Raw genomic sequence first — 16246 nt, forward strand, 5'->3', positions numbered from 1 at the left:
CCAGCCCCCTGCTCCACCCCAAGGGCTCCTGTGCCCACCCCCCAGCACCCTCCGTGGGAGCTGAGCAGCCACTCATTCCCTCCCATAGACCCCCCCCAGGGCTCCCCAGGTCCCACTTCCCCCACGCAGGTGCCATCCCCAGCCCAGTGGGGTGAAGAGTTTGCTCCCAACTGGTTTGAGCGCAGGCGAGCTGGCACACGCCAGGGCCCAGCAGCACCCCCCTGCTCTGCACCCCGGGGCTGGGTGCTGCCACCAGCCCCAGGAGGGGACACAAAGCCCAGGGGAGTGATGCCCCAGCTCAGCCCTGGCTCTCAGCCCTGGCACTGGCCCTCCCCTGCCTGCAGCCCCACTGCAGGTACGCCAAGCAGGGGGGCACAGAGCCAGCCCCCTGCCCCGTGAGGGGAGCTCAGGAGGGGCTGAGGACAGCCTGGCTGGGGGGGGGCTGCGTGCTGTGCTCCAGCTGTGATCCCTGCACCCCTGTGAGCAGCATCACCCACCCCCCACGGGTCACCCCCACCCACGTCTCGGTGCTGGGCAGCCTCCCCACACTGCCTTCCCGGCTGGGGATCCAGCCCACCGGTGGGACCCCCTCCACCTGGGGGTTAGAGCTGCACAGGGGCACAGCAGCCCCCCTGGAGCTGGCTGTGAAGACTGGGGCTGCGATGGGCCCCCTGCCTCCCAGCTCTGGTCCCCAGAGGGCCTGGAGCCCCCCCCAGCCCTGAGCAGGGGGACAGGCACCCTGAAGGGAGCAGCTGGAGCTGAAGCTCCCGCCTGCTGAGACCTGACTGAGCAGCAACTCAACACAGAACCAGCCCAGGACCACACAGACCCGGAAGTCAAAGGACCCCTCCAGCCCCCAGCAAGGGAACACCACCATGGCCTTGGGCAGAGCCTGGACCCCTCAGCCCAGCCTGAAGCAGGGTCCCCCTCCCTGGCTTGCATTTGTCCCATGAACATGAGCTTCCTCCTCCTCCAGGCAGGACACAGGTGCCCACCCCAAAACCCAGCAGCAGGCCAAGACCTTCCCCCATCTCTCCCCAGCCCTGCACACCCAGCTGCAGCCCCGGTGCAGGCAGAGCACACACCATCCCCTGCCAGGACTCCTTTGCATCACAAGCCTGTCCCCATCCCCATCCCACAAACAGCTCCAGCATTCCCAAACCAGCCCCACCAGCCATCTGCACTTAACAAGCATCCACCCAACTGGGGCTCAGAGCCAAACTGGGTCACACTGGGGGCACGGGACCAGCCGACTGCTCCCATAGGAAACTTCCACCCAGCATTCCCAGAGCCTGGCAGCAGCCTGGAGCAGGGGCAGCGACGACACTGGTCATGGCAATGGATTTTTAAAAACTGAAGTCTTTATTAAACTTTTATCCAAATTTTGTAACAAAAGATACAAAAGGGCTGGAGATCCTTAGTTCTGGGACTAATCTGACCAATCAAAACCTGACAGTTCCTAGGCTAATAAAAAAATCCAAACAATCTGCTAAAAATGCAGGGAAAAATTAGAAGCAACTGCTGCTCTGAAATCTTTTTAAAAAATTCCTTTTAACATTTATAAGTTACTCAGTTTGCATTTTACAGGACTAGTTCTTCTCCAAATGGTTACAGCTACTGTACAACGCAAGAGACAACAGCAGGAACAGAGCAAAGCAACAGGAACTCGGATGTGCTGCAACACACACCGCTCCTCTGAAGGAACCGCTGCCCAGTCTCTCCCCTCCCGAGCACCCGGTGCCCAAAGATTGCCCAGAGCAACTACCAGAAACACGTCCACACCCCGGGGAGAGCCTCTCACAGCAGGAGGAACAGCAGTTACTCCAGCCCCAGCCCTCTGGCACCAAGCAGTTCCCATCCTTTGGATGCCACGGGGCTCGTTTCTCCCCAGAAGCCAACGGTGAACACCTCCAGGTAGAGGAAGGGTGGGAATGGGGGGGGGAAACCCTCCAGAGGAGAGCTGCACCCAGCTAATTCCCACCCACCCACCCACCCAACCCACTCCCCTCTTTCCTCCTTCCAGCCACAGCGGGGTGGGGGGAACACCAGCTCTGCAGCACCACCTGTGCCCCCCCACCCCCAGCATAAACCTTGAGTAGGAACGAGCTGGATTTCTGACCAATGCAATTCCTGCTGGAAAGGAGAGAGGAGGAGGAGGAAGGAGGAGGAAGAGGAGGAGGAGGATGCGCACCCCAGGCTAGTGCAGAGCTGGAACTGGCTAGCAGAAGGACCCTGAGAATATATAGGCTGACACGGTCACCCGGGGAACGCCGAGTTCGGTGCATCACAGTGATACTGGTTGAATGTGTTCTGTACAATGCGAAATGGAGCTCGACAGGAGCACAGTATCCCTTCACCTGCCCTTTCCTATCCCTTCCCTAAAGGCAGAGGCTGCTGTGGGGTGACAAGAAGCCTCATCGCAGCGAAGAAATCTCACAGCCACAAAAAAAAGCCAAGAGTTAACCTGGGCTCGATCCAAGTGTAGGTTATTAGGTGGCCACCAGGACAAATTATTCCAGTTTATAGTAAAAAAAAAACAAATAGGAAAGCAAGTGCAGGGCTACTGCAAGGTGCATCGTCAGAGGTACCAGGTCTTGCAAGCAGCCAACTCCCCCACCCCTCTCCCCAAGACCCCAGGCAACCCCACACCCCCAGCACTAAAGGATCTTCCAAGCACCTCCAGAGATCACGTCACCGCCACTCCTGCTCAGACAGCTCAGGCACCGCTCGCTCCGAGTCCATCTGAAGCCGAACCAGACTTCCACCCACTCAAAGGCGGCTCAGAGAGTCTTCAGGAAGCTTGTGTGAGGGGCATGAGGAGAGCAAACACACCTTCTTCGCTGGCAGGAAGGGTGGGTGAGCTGGAGCTCTGGGTCCAGTGTGGCAAAGGCTGATTTCAGACACAAAAGATACCCTAAGGAGGAAGAGGGGGGTTTTTTTCTTATTTTTTTCTCTTTTTTTTTGCTTTTTTTTTCCACTTTTTTTTTTTTTTTTTGCAAACTGCTGCACAAACCACAGAATGGAGGAGAAAGCCTTTGGTCATGAGAGAGTTGTGAGAAAAAGTGAGCCTTGTATGGAAGATTCCCCTGAATGCCTACAGTAATCTACATCTTAAAAAAATATATTGTGGACGCTGCAGCCATACAAAGGGGGGAAGAGTGGGAGACAGGGATTTACAGTCTCACATAGACACAATGGGAAGGTTAAGACAAGCACAGTCATAGTCTGTAAAACTGATTGGCTCGCTCTGATCAGTCATCCTCATCGTCCTCTTCGTCTTCTGGGTCTTCCTCTCCTTCATCCTCTAGATTTCGTTTTCTCTTTTCCCCCCGTGGAAGGTCTGTGAAGAGAGGTGAAGCGTGAAGCTCTGCTCAGCCTCCTGGAACAGCAGCTGAACTGTGGCTTCAGCCACCACAGCCAGAGTTTTGCTGGTGAACAAGCACAGACTAGACCAGCCCCATTACAGAGCAGAGATCCACCCTGCCCAGTTCCACATGGCACCCTGAAGAGCCTGCACTAGCCTTTCATTTCCACACCCTCCCAAGCATCCTGTATCTTTAATAGTCACTTGAAAAGGGGCTTTTTTTTGCTGAACATCCCCCAAATCATACCATGTCTGCAGAACTGAGTCACTTCTGACCAAGCTCATACAAGCTCATTTGAAGCCATCACACCAGCTGCTCTACTCTGCTACCACTCAGCTGTGGTTACAGTGTCAGAACCAGGAGTCTGGACTTGGCTCTGCCCTCCCCACTGCAGCTGAGGGGAGAGGAAAGCTTCTCTCCAAGCATTTCCTCACACACACTGCTAACATGGGCATCTGCTCCCAAAGCCCAGCTCCTGCACAGTCTGAGCTACTTAGAACTGGTTTTCTAAGCCATTTATGTTATTAATATTGAGCAGACTTGCCCAGCTTGGTTGGTATCAGCAGGCACTGCAGCCTGTTTCCCCATCACCGCTGCGTGACCCCTTGTGCAACCACCATTCAATAGACAGCTCAGGCACAAGCAGCAGCGTCAGCAGTGCCTGTAAGCAGGAGCGCTGTGCGCTGTCAGGGAGGAGCTGCAGGCTACAACAGCACTGCACTGCAGCCTGGGCAGCTCTACTGCACCAGCAAATGTGAGAGGCTGTTAAGGCAGCTTTGCAGAGAGTGTTAGGATTGCACTCACCATCATCAGCTTCATCTTCTTCATCCTCCTCACCGTCTTCCTCCTCATCTTCCTCCTGGAGACAAAACAAGAGGGTTGGCTGCATGAACCACAACCCCATGAGCGAGGTGTAATCCCTTCTCCTCTGCTCCAGCCCTACTCTGGCCTCAGGATGACAGGGGTCCAAGTGGAGCAGGGAGCAGCTGCCCCTGCATGGTGGCTGTGCAGCTCTCCCAGTTGAAGCCCCAGGAAGTACCAGGCTGAGCAATAAAGCCTGAGGCCCACGAGCCAAAAGGTGTCTTAGGCAAAACCAGAGTGCAACAGGGCACTGCTCAGATCTGCCCCCTAAGAGGCACCTGGGAGACCTGGGTCACACCAGAACAAAAAGCGTGACCAAACATGGGGCTGCAGATTTGTACCAATGACAGACAGACTCACCTCATCATCTACTCCATCCTCCTCCTCTTCACCTTCCAGATCATCATCTTCATCTTCTTCATCATCAATGACTTCTTCATCCAAATCATCTTCCTCGTCATCGTCATCCTCTTCCTCACCTTCTACCAAAACAAGAGGGAGGTAAGCAAAGGGGATCCCAAACGTTTGCTACCCCTAGACAGCATGCTCCCACTGCCAGTGCCACAGGACAAGGAGGAGCAGGGACCACCACCAAGTCTCCCATCTTCCACAGCCTGCCAAGGGATGGAGCAGGTTACCTAGGCAGCCTCTAACTCAGTGGCAAATCACAATCCCATTTATTTAGCAACACGACCACACAGGAAGAGGAAAAAGGGTTATTCCCCACGAAGAAAACCAAGGGAGGAATAAACCTTACCTTCCCCATTCTCATACTCATCTTCCAGTCCATCCCCATCAGCTTCAGGGTCGGAGTCAGGGGCTTCCCGATCATCGGCGTCGAACCCGTCCAGGTAGGTGAGCTGGGGCAGGAGGGTGAACACGCTCTCCCGGTAGTTGATGAGCATTGTCACCTCACAGTTGAAGAGGTCCAGACTATGAAGGTTTGGCAACTTTTTCTGCAAAGATCAATTGATTAGGTTATTGACAAGGTGATACCGAGTGGAGATCAGGCAGGCATCAGGGGAGAGTTTGCTGCCTGGATCTAGCACAGAAGTGTCCTTGCATGCATTATTTGCACCATGAGCTCCTCAGACAGAGGAGTTACTGCTCTTGCTCACTGTAGGCAAACACAACTGCTTTTCAGCTCCTCAGTCCTAATTTCCCCTCCTTGGAGCCAGCTCCCTGTGAAGTCATTTGTAAGTCTTAACTCCCTTCTGAATGGGGAGGGCAACAAGCACGGAAAGCCCAGCTCCCTCAGCAGGAGGAATCACTGAGTTGGACTCATCCTGCCCAAAACAGCAGGCAAAACACCCAAGAGCACAACACTGGGACCTGCAGACTGTGCCTGCAGCCCTCTCAGCACAGCCAGGGCAGCCCTCCTGCTCGGGCCGTGCACTGGGTCAAGAGAAGAAGAGTTCCAAGCTCTTTCAGGAGGGGATGGAGGGACCAAAGACAACAAACAGCTAGTGAGGCACAGGCCTTTCAGCTAGAGGATCACAAGGCAAGAGCCTTCTTTGGGGAAGTTCAGATGCAAGGGGAACCCCCTGCAACACATGCTGGGACAGCACCCAGGGCCAGAGGGTCCCAGCCCAGTACAACGGCGCCTTGTGGACTGATGCAATGGACACCCTGACTGGAGTCCAAGCCACTCATCTCCATGACACCCCAGGTGCCACCTACCTCAAACTGCATCCGACCCATTAACAGTCCTTTCTGAGGTGTACACTGAGCACTGCATCCACAGTTTTACTCATCCAGCCCAATTTCATGCTTCCTTTAGCAACTGGCTGCTGGTTTTCCAGACAGAGGAGCCATTAACTATTAGCCCAGCCTCAAATTGGACCCTCTCATCTGTTCCCATCAGAACCAGGAAGTGCTGTTGGAACAGTTACCAAGATGTTGGACTTGTGCTGCACAGACCCACTCCCCAAAGGAACCAAAGTCATCCCTGAGATCCCAGCACAACCTTCTACTTACCAAGGGCTCCAGCGTATTGATGTCTTTGATCTTGTTGCCGCTCAGATTCAAGTGTGTCAGGTTAGGAGTTCTCTCTGCTAGGACTTCAAGGCCACCAGAAATTCTGTTATCACTCAGCTCCAGCTGCCAGGAGAGAGAGTATCACACTGTCACGAGGTGTCTCAGCTTGCAACATGGGGAATAAAACTACCCTAAGAGCTGCACTCCTGTGGGCACCCAAGTTCCAGCCCTGCTCGTTATCCCACACCACGGAGCAGCAGGACAAGTTTTCCTTTGAAACCCTTTTCCTGTGGTACTGTGGTTCTCCCAGCCCCCTCAGCACTGCAGGACGTAGGGGTATGTGCTCTAAACACCAAAATTTATTACGCCACTGAAGCTTTTGACAGCAGCACAACAGCAAAAGCAAGAGAGAAAGGATGCTAAATGTACAGTGAGCTCAAACCCTTTTGTTGCTCACTGGACACCAGTTTCTCTCACTTGCTTGAGGGGCAGAGGAAAAGGCAAAAATCAAATGTAGGATAGTAATTAATTGTCTGTAGAAGTCTGAGAGCACAGACTGCTGGGGATGGGAGCAGACTCACCTTCCGGAGCTTGTTAAGCTTGGGGAGGTTGGAGATAGACAGCAAGCTGACATTGATCATGCTGAGGAACTCCAGGTTCTCGAAATCTGAAGAGAGACCAACGACCTTCCCATCGTCCGAACGGCAGTTATCAAGCACCAGCTCCTTCACCTGCCAACAGAGACACACAGCAGCATCAGCACGCCAGCCTGAGCCTCACCTCCAGTCTGCCAAGCTGGGGGAGCTGCCTGGCAGCCCCCCTGCCTTGGATTTAACATCTTAAAGCCAAATCACTCCTGCAAGGGCACTCGGTGAGAATCCCTCCCGGTGGTGGTTAAGACTCTGCTCTTTAACCGTGCCACACACGACCCTGGGGCTCCAACCAAGGTCCATCTGCTCAGCAAAGAGGCACCAAGCAGTTGAACCCTGGGGTTACAGCAAAATGCTGCACAAACAAGGCATCAGAAAGCTCTCAGAAAGTCACACTTCAGGCCTCCCCAACAAAAGGCTGAACAAGGTCACCTGGTCTGGCTCTGCCCCCTTCCACTTTCTCCCCCACACCACTGGAGAGCTGGAAAACTCGTCTCCAGAAGATTCCTCTCCTTGTGACAGTCTCCACACTGAGGTGGCACATCTGTCTCTCAGCAGATGAGCTCAACCTCAGGCTTGGAGAGCAAGAACACTGGCAGCATCTACTATTTTGCCTAGGGCTGACGACACACACAGAAGCCATCAGTACCTGGTAATGCAGCACAGAATTTCACAGGGCTGTGAAACACCAGCTCAGAACTGCTCCCCCTCAAAGATCTCGAGGGTAAATACACCTGGCACCCTCCTCTCCCCCAAAGCCAGCCCTGCCCTCAAGCTCTCACAAGCCACTTTCAAAACGTGCTCCTACCCCGCACATACTTCACAGCCAGACATAAAAATCAGCCTTGACCAGACAGCTCTCCAAATTCCTCTTCTGCAGCGCTCCCATTCCACCTTTTGCTCAGCCCAACCAGCTATTATGGAACCTCTTTCCAATAGTTTCACTGCCAGAGCAGCTTCAGGGCTGCCGTGCCACCTTCACAGCACATGCTCCCAAGGAATTCACGCTTAAAAGCGGCATCAGTGGCCAGGGCTCCACGCCGAGCAGCAAACAGGCTCTGCCAGCACTCCTGCAGCTGAGGTTTTGCTCCCAGCACCCCCGACCAGCCTTCAGCTGGAGTTAGACTCTGTCCCCTCGGTGGGTGTAAAGGCGGCTGAAGCCAGCCCTCTGCTGCTGTGGCTTTGTCGCTGCAGGCACGGAGGGAAGGCTGGAGGTTCTCTGGTTATGAACTAACCTGGCCGAGAGCAGCTTTCCCCCTGCCTGGCGTGGGGCTGCAAGGCCGGAGCAGCCAAGGCCGGCAGCACGGCTGGGCCCCACGGGTCCGGTGCCAGGCCTCCGGGCCCGCTCACACTGCTGGTGCCACAGCAGAGCAGCCCCGCGGTTTGCAGCCTCGGAGGGACCCTTCTCCTCACCCTGCAAACCCCTTTCCCCTCCGCAAAGCACCTTTGAGCTCCGCCAAAGGCTCCGCTCCCAACCCGCCTTCCCCACGCTCCCACCCTGGTTTCCAGCCGCCCGCGGCCCGTCCCCCAGCCGAGTGACAGCCAGCGGCTATCTCGGTGCCAAAGCGGCGAGCGGGGCTGCCGGCCTGGCCCTGATAAAGCCCGGCCGGCTGCGGGAGCGCGGGCCCGGCCCCATGGCCGCCGAGAGCCCCGCTTCCCAGGCCGGGCGGGCCGGGCTGGGCCTCGGCAGGGCCCAGGCGGCCGGGCTGCCGCCTCAACCCCCCTTCCCCAGGCGAAGCAGCGCCCTTAGCGCTCCGCTCTTCGTGCCCGCGGCCCGGCCATCCCGCTTCTCCCCCCACTCCACCCCAGCCCCGCCCGAGGCCGCGGGGAAGGCGGGAGGCCCCGCTGGGCCTCCGGGGTGCTGAGGCGGCTCTGACAGCGCGGCACACGGGGGGAGATCGAACCGAGACCCGGTGCCGGCCCTCTGAGACACCCCCAAACACACACACACCCCCCGCTCTGCGGGAAGGCGCTGGGGCAGGCCCGGGCCGCCCGGCTAACATGGCCGAGCCGCCATGGCTGCGCGGGGCCGCACCGCTTTGGCTCGGAGGCCTCAGCGCAACGAAGAGGCGGCGGGGCCCGGCCCGGGGGGGCCTCCCCCCCCCCCCCCTTGAAGCGGGAGCGGTGGGATGGCGGGAGTGGGGACGTCCCGTCCCCACTCCCGCCATCCCACCGCTCCCGCTTCGGAGGGGGTGGGGGGGGGCCCCCGGGCCGCGCACGTGCGCGCCGCCATGCCGGGAGGAGCCGGGCAGGGGAGCGCCCCGCCGCCCTAACCCGGGGCTCCCCCACGGGCCTCCCCGCTCCCCTTCTCAGGACCCCCCCATACCCTGGGCGGCAGCTCTTTCCCCCCCCCCCCCGCCTCCCGCCGCCCCCGGCAGCACATGGCCCTCCGGCCAAAGCCGCGGTACCTCGCCCGGCTTCTTGTTGCGCAGCTCCAGCGTCAGCCGCTTCTTCATCTCCATCCTCCCGCCGCCCTTGAGCCGAGCTCCGTCCCGCTCTTGCGCCGCTCGCTCCGTCCGTCCGTCCGGCCGGCCCCCCCCACCGTCCCGTCCCGTCCCGTCCCGTCCCGCCCCGCCCCGGCCCCGCTCCAGCCGCCGCCGCCTCCCGCCCGAGCCCGCGCGCGCGCCGCCGCCGCCGCCCCGGCAGAAGAAGGCGCCAACGGCAACAAAGGCGGCGCGCGCCGCGACCCCTGCCGGCCGCGCGCAGCGCCGCGCACACACACACAGAGAGAGACACACACACCCGCCCCCCCACACACACACTGCACAGCGCCCCCTGCCGGCCTCGCTGAGGCAGCGCCGAGCTGGGAGAGGCCTAGAGCTGCGCGTCCCGCGCGGGCAGGCCCGGGGCGAGGCCCCAGCCCGCCCCCCCCCCCCTCACCCACCCACCCACCCAGGGCACCGTGTTCCCATCCCTGGCACCGCAACCCCATCCCCGGCACTGTCACAGAATCACAGAGCCACAAGGCTGGAAAAGCCCTTTAAGATCACTGAGTCCAACCATTCCCATCCTGAGCTGCCCCAGATCCCTGAGCACCTCATCTCCCCTCTGTTAAACACCCCCAGGGGTGACTCAGCCCCTCCCTGGGCAGCCTGTGCCACAGCCCCACAACTCTGCCAGGGAAGAACTTTGCCCTCCCAGCTGAGCTGACCCTGCCCTGGGGCAGCTTGAGCCCATTGCCCCTTGTCCCATCTCCTGGCCCCTGGCTGCAGAGACCATCGCCCACCTCTCTGCACCCTCCCTTCAGGTAGCTGTAGGCAGTGAGAAGGGCTCCCCTCAGCCTCCTCTTCTCCAGGCTGAACACCCCCAGCTCCTTCAGCCGCTCCTCATATGATTTGCCCTCCAGCCCCTTCCCCAGCCTGGTTGCCCTTCTCTGCACTCGCTCCAGGACCTCCATGTCCTTCTTATGCTGGGGAGCCCAGAACTGCACACAGTACTCAAGGTTTGGCCTCACCAATGCCGAGTACAGGGGCACAATTACCTCCCCAGACCTACTGTCCACACTGTTTTTGATACAAGACAAGATGCCATTGGCCTTCTTGGCTGCCTGGGCACACTGCTGGCTCATATTCAGCCTGCAGTCAACCAACACTATGTCCCCATCCCCGACACCAGGACCCCATCCCCAGCACTATGTCCCCATCCCCAGCACCACAGTCCCATCCCCATCCCCATGTTCCCATCACTAGCACCACATCCCCATCCCCACAGTCCCATCCTCATGCCAGCTTCTTTCTTTCAGCTGCCGCTGAGGCTACACCCAGCAGCAGCTCAGCAGCTGGAGGGGCTGATAAATCCAGGGTGTTGGCCAGGCTCTGCTGAAGGAAGGCTGAGATAACCACGGGAACTCCCTCGTTACCACCAGCCAGCATCCCCTTCTCTCATCTGATGGGCAGCCCCGGCCAGGGCTGTGCTCTGGGTGCAAACACCCTGAGCCCCGAATCCTGAGGCAGGTGAGGCCTGGGAGGTTCAGGGCCATGGGAGCGCCTGGCCAAGGCAGTGATGTCGGCCCCAACTGCACTTGAAGGGTGCGATGGAGCTGGCAGGACGTGCTGCATGGGGTTCAGCAAGGTCCCCCGCCACGACCCGCTGCCACCGTTCCCAGGGACCCCGCGCCAGAGCAGGATACGGGCACCACTGGCCGTGGCTTCATTAGGAATGATCTTAAAATCCAACCAGAGAAATCTCTGATCGATGGCCCAGCCACCGAGTAAACAGGAACACGAGGGCTCACCGGCCTGGCCCGGCTGTCCCTCATTGTCCCCTTTGGCAGCGGGCCCCTGGCCTGCCTTGCTGGGGAGGAAATGGCTCTCTGGTACGCTGCTCGGCAGCCCTGCCAGCTGGCCCCAACATCAGCCTCGTTCATTAGGAGAAGCTGAACCAAGCAGCGATGTCCAGAGGAGGGGTTTCAGCTCCAAAGGGGCCAAACCCAGGGTTTGGGGTTGTTTTTAAGGAAGGAAAAGTCATTTAATTCCCTGCGGCCTTTACACCTCTCCGTGGTGCACCCACCACCCAGTTTCTTGCTAGAGACCCCCCAGTGCTCTGCTGTGGGGCGGGCAGCTGGCAGGGCACTGCCCAAGTCACCCCACTCTGCAGTGGGGGGAATCCCTCCCCCCAGACACCCAGCACGGATGCTGTGTGGAACTGGGTGGTTGCTGCGGAGGACCCGCTGTCGGGTGGGGGCACTGGGAACCATCCCAGGCTGGGACGGGTCTGGCCGCAGGGTCCCCAGCACCCTTTACCTGCCGACCCCACGGGTGAAGCAGCGGGTGGGCGGTAGAACCACAGCATCACTTGGGCTGGAGAAGGCCTTTAAAACCATCCAGCCCGACCAAAACCGGGTCCCTCCGTTGCAGGGAGTAACCAGCTTCATCCGTCCCTTTTCACCTTCAGGTCCCAGCTCCCGAGGGGTCCCCGGCTCCACACACACAGTCCCGTTCCCCCCCCTGCCCCGGCCCTGGCTGGCTGCAGCAGGTTCTGCAGGCTGCCCCTGGGCAGAGCAGCTGGGAGATGAGCGAGAGGCCCCCCCTTGCTGATCTGCATTTGTTTTAAGGTCTCTTTCATGAGGCTCGTTTCCTGTTCTTTGTAGAAAACAATGCTCCCCCCACCCCACCCGCCCAGGGTGGCTTTATCTCCTCTCCCTTGGGCTGCGCTCCCTCGGGAACTGAGCTTTATGTTTGTTTTAAAATACCAACACCCCCCCCACCACCCTCCGCCCCGCTCCGGCTAAACCGAATTGATTTGAAAGCTGCGCCTGGGATTTGCTGCCTGGCAGATGCATTCCAAGCGCTGGGGGTTTTCTCTGCGCTGCGGCAGATTAAAGCGAAGCTGGTCATTCCCCGCGCCAGGGACAGCGTGGCTGGACAGGCTGACACGGCTGGGAAGCCAGGGCTGGAGCTTCCCACACAAGCTGGAGCACAGATGCTCAGCACAACGTGTTATCTGGGTTATACAACACGATGTTCGTATCTGCTTGAGCTCTGTGCTGCTCTAACCGCTTCGCTCCTCGCCCGGTGCCTCCTGAAAGTGAGTTCCTGAGGGACATCACATCTCCTCACCCCTCCTCAAAACAGGCACAAGAGTCCCTGAGATGTCCCTGTGGCTGTAGATCCCTAGCAGCTGGTCATGCTGGGATTTACTGGGTTTCAGCCACAGGGCAGCGATGGGGACAAGCCAGGGTCTGCACAAGCACCAGTGAGCGGGTCCCAGTGTGGCCGAGCTGTTCCACCAAGGCCACTTGCTCCAGAGACTTCTGGAGGGGTCTGGGGATACCCGGTGATCTCCTGTAGCTGGAAGATGGGCTCAGGCAATTTCTCTGGAGATGAACAAGCCAATGATGATGCCTTCATCAACTGGGAGACCAAAAACCAGCTCCCATGTGCACCCCAACAGCCTCCCAGAAGGAGAAGGCAGATACAGCCAGCACAGTCCCCGGTAGCCTTTAGCCGAAATCCCCATCTATTTCTGCTTGTTTCTTTCCGCTGGTGGAAATGAGGGATGTAAAACTCTCAGAGCCTGACGTGCTGGGCCCCCGGAGAGCTGCTGCCCCTCCGCTTCCCACGGCGGGTCCCCCCGCTGCAGGGCTGCGGGGATGCCGGCAGAGGGAAGCATCCCCCCGGCCCTGAGCAGAGCCGGGAGCGGGAGCTGGAGCCCGGCCCTGAAGGGTGCTGGGGAGAACCCGGCGAGGGAGGTGGGAAGCGGGAGGAGGAGCAAACACCTCTGCAGAAGGACAGCCTGAGCGCGGCTGGAGTCCCCGAGGTGCAGCCGTGCGAAGTGGTGCTGATGTAGGGTACGGCCAGTGCCTCCAAGTCTGGGCTCTGCAGCCCTTCTCCATGGGACACAGGATGGCCAGGCAGCTTCCTGTGTTTTGGGGCAAGACAGAGGCACCCAGAGGGTTTGGATGGCACCAGCCCCCTTCCATGTATCTAGTAGAAGTGCCTGAAACAGGACCTGCTGTCTGGGGGTTCCCAGATGGCAGCAGGGAGAAGAAGGCACCTCCAGAAAGGGACGGGCAGTCAGGTTCCTTTGGACTCCCTGAATCCAACATTCATCATCCCAGGGGCACCTCAGCCAGGGACAGTTTATTCTCCCTGCTCTGCAGTAATTAGCTATGCCCTGCGGTAATTAGCTGTGGGTACTGGCATCTCTGTGCAGTGTAACACCACCCAGCTCCTATCTGGAAGTGGATCAGGAGGCACCTTGTGATCCCTATTCCAACTTTCCGACAGGGAAGCTGAGCCCTTTAGTGGGAAGGTATTTATCCTCCATCCTGCTGGAGAGAGCCAGTGCCCTTCGGATCATTTCCACCGTGATTGGTTCCTAGGAAGGATGGGAATGGGTCTGGCCAGAGCCCTGGGGAGCAGAGAGAGGCAGCGGGGCTGTACCCAGGGTGGGATGTGGGGAGATGAAGCTGCCTGTGTCTGGGTGGACACTGTCCCCACCTCACCCCACACGGGGAGTTAGTGTCCCCCAGCTGCCGTAGCACCCCTCGCTGTGTGTGATACCCAGAAAAGGAGGGTGGTGGATAATCACTGTTTTCCCAGCTCCTCAATGTCTCCCAGCTCAGCTGGATCGAGCAATAACAACTCCAGGAACAATCATCGTGGTGATTACTGCTTCACCCTCCCGCAGGATGTTGGTTCCCTGTCAAGGAGCCAACACCCAGAGAGAAGGCACAGCAAACCTGTCCCAAGGAGCTCATGGACCTCGGGTGCCTCAGGGCCCCAGACACACCCCTGATGTGAGGTTCGGGTAACGCTGTGTCTGCTGGGATGGACACCTCTAGGGAGCCCCAAGAAACCCCCCTCACCCTCTCCCCAAGAGCTGTGGCCACCACTTCAGTCCAAGATTTATGAGATGCAAGCAAGCAGGGTTCTGAAATGCCACCACTTTTTGGGTTATATCTCAAAAATATGTGGTTGAAACAACACCCACCTCCTCCTTCAGAACATCACCAAGACCACGTCCTGCCCCTGCACCTGGATTATGCTTCAGCTGCATCAGGTCTCGGCCAGCTCATCATATTTCTGTGCAGAGTGGCCATCGATGGGTGAGTCCTCAGGTCTTTCCCTGCTCTGGCCCAGGCTTACACACCTCACAACCCTCCCCTCAAATGCAGATGCTGTAAAACATCCTGCTTCAAAGCTTCAAAATCCTGCCCCTCCACCTGTGTGTCTTGCCTGGAGAATTACTGTGGATGGGCAGGGAAAATCAGGATTTCCCAGTTTGTTACTACACTGCTGCTCAGCCAGAGCTGCACTTGCCACTAATTTGCAACATTTGTGCTCATATTCTGATTACTCACAGGAGTAACATCACAATAAAAGCATCCCTGGCCAAACTGGACTTCTTCCTTATCACCTCCACGATGCCAGAGCAGGGGACACACACGCTGTGCTCCACTCACTGTCTGCAGTGAGATTTCAGGACACAAAATCAGGATTTGGGAAGCTCTGCTCTTTGGGAAATAGTCCCATGGGTGCCACAGGGAGAGGCACTCTGCAGGTGGGATGGCTCCATCTCCCAGTTCCCATCCCAGTTCCCTAGTCTCCAAGACGGGGCTGTGCTGGGGAGATATGCAAGGACCTAGCCTGGAGGCTGGGTTCCCAGAGCAGCCTCCTCCTCCTCCTCCATCACCTGCCCTTGTGCAACCTTCTGGCCCTCCTTGCAAAGGGTGTGAGCAGAAACCCTGAGCAGGTGGGTGCTGCTCAGGGTGCAGCCGAGCTTGGGAAATGGCTCTGCACCAACACCAAAGCACCAGAGAGCCCCACTCCCTTCTTCTTGTATGTGCACCAACCTCACACGGCCGAGCAACAGCACAGCGTTGGTCCCCCACACGCCCCTCATGCCTTCAGAGATGGGATGGGGTGGCCAGATCCATCCTGAGGGGCTGATTTGACACCTCAGAGCTGTTTCGGAACCAAACTCAGCCCTGATGCAAGCAGGAAGTGGAGTGGATTGCACCAGCCTGGAGTCATTCCGGGCCCTTCAGACTGACCTCTGAGCTGCCCACAGATGAAGCCGCAGGACCGGTTGGCTTCGTTATTGAGGCACAGGGATGTTGACTGGGAACAACTGGGGTGGGATGGGGATGGGGGGGATGCAGCAAAGGGGTCTGGAGGGCAGGAATAGGGATAAACTAACATGGGATGTCCCACTCCAGAATTGACCCACCCAACGCACCCTTCAGGCAGCAAACGGGCAGGAGAAGTTACTTCTTCACCCAGCACACAATTAAACTGGCTGCCCAGTGCCACAGGGTAGGAAATAACCTTTCAGAGCTTGAGATAAACGTGAGCAGGATGGGTTCTGTTCTGACCTGTTAAACACGATGGTCCAGGACCTCCAGCTAAGGCAGAAATTAAGTCTCTGGCCACCAGAAGATGGGGCAGGATTATTTCCTTCTTATGCTGCTTCCAGCAGACCCAGTGTCAGGGTCAGGGCCAGACCTGCATCCTGCTTTCTTAGGCACTTACAGAGTTTCATCGAAGGGATTAATTCCCCAGGCTTCACCCCATCCCTCACCCTGAAGCTTCTCCCTCCCCAGGCTTCACCCCATCCCTCCCCACGAAGCTTCTCCCTCCCCAAACCAGTGACAGCAGAGTAAAGAGGAACCTGGGGTGGGGTTGGGGGGGTGTGAGGGGCGTCTCCCCCCTCCAGCACTGGGAGACAGCCCTGGGTTGAAGCAGCTTCTGGTTCCCAGGGCTTATTGCAGATGCTGCTGCTAAAACCTTGCACAAACCATGGCTGCTTCCTGCCAGAGCTTTGCACCACACTGAGAAAGGATTGCACCGTTAGATAAAGGCATCTACCTGGCTTGGGAGCAGTGCCAACCGCTGCCAGCCACGAGATAAAGCTGCAGGGCTCAGCCCAGGAGAGAAGGAACTTTCTCCT

At 58.3% G+C, this 16246-nt stretch overlaps 1 protein-coding gene across 2 annotated transcripts; it reads right to left on the reverse strand.

Moving 5' to 3' along the window:
* Positions 1 to 3105: 3105 nt before the first annotated feature.
* On the reverse strand, positions 3106 to 9385 carry LOC311201843 (acidic leucine-rich nuclear phosphoprotein 32 family member B). 2 transcript variants are annotated; one of them, XM_084276305.1, is made up of 7 exons: positions 9262 to 9385; positions 6785 to 6934; positions 6204 to 6326; positions 4984 to 5182; positions 4587 to 4705; positions 4170 to 4224; positions 3106 to 3340 (listed from the first exon to the last, which is right to left on the reverse strand). In XM_084276305.1, exons 1-7 carry the CDS (start codon positions 9313 to 9315, stop codon positions 3252 to 3254), a joined length of 789 nt encoding a protein of 262 aa, XP_084132431.1. In that variant the 5' UTR covers positions 9316 to 9385; the 3' UTR covers positions 3106 to 3251. The 2 variants fall into 2 exon arrangements, with proteins under 2 accessions (XP_084132431.1, XP_084132430.1); XM_084276304.1 differs by having other exon boundaries at positions 4587 to 4708.
* Positions 9386 to 16246: the final 6861 nt, after the last annotated feature.

The sequence above is a fragment of the Gallinula chloropus genome, assembly GCF_964237585.1.
Source record: "Gallinula chloropus genome assembly, chromosome: 28".
In the NCBI taxonomy this organism is placed as follows: Eukaryota; Metazoa; Chordata; class Aves; order Gruiformes; family Rallidae; genus Gallinula; species Gallinula chloropus.

Bases quoted from the DNA above. Each gene is read 5' to 3' on its own strand.
- LOC311201843 (XM_084276304.1), bottom strand. From the start codon at position 9,315: ATGGAGATGAAGAAGCGGCTGACGCTGGAGCTGCGCAACAAGAAGCCG. The intron at 6,935-9,261 runs GTACCGCGGCTT...CTCTGTTGGCAG, and splicing joins GCAACAAGAAGCCGGGCGAG to GTGAAGGAGCTGGTGCTTGA. The intron at 3,341-4,169 runs GTGAGTGCAATC...CTCTCTTCACAG, and splicing joins AGAAGATGAAGCTGATGATG to ACCTTCCACGGGGGGAAAAG.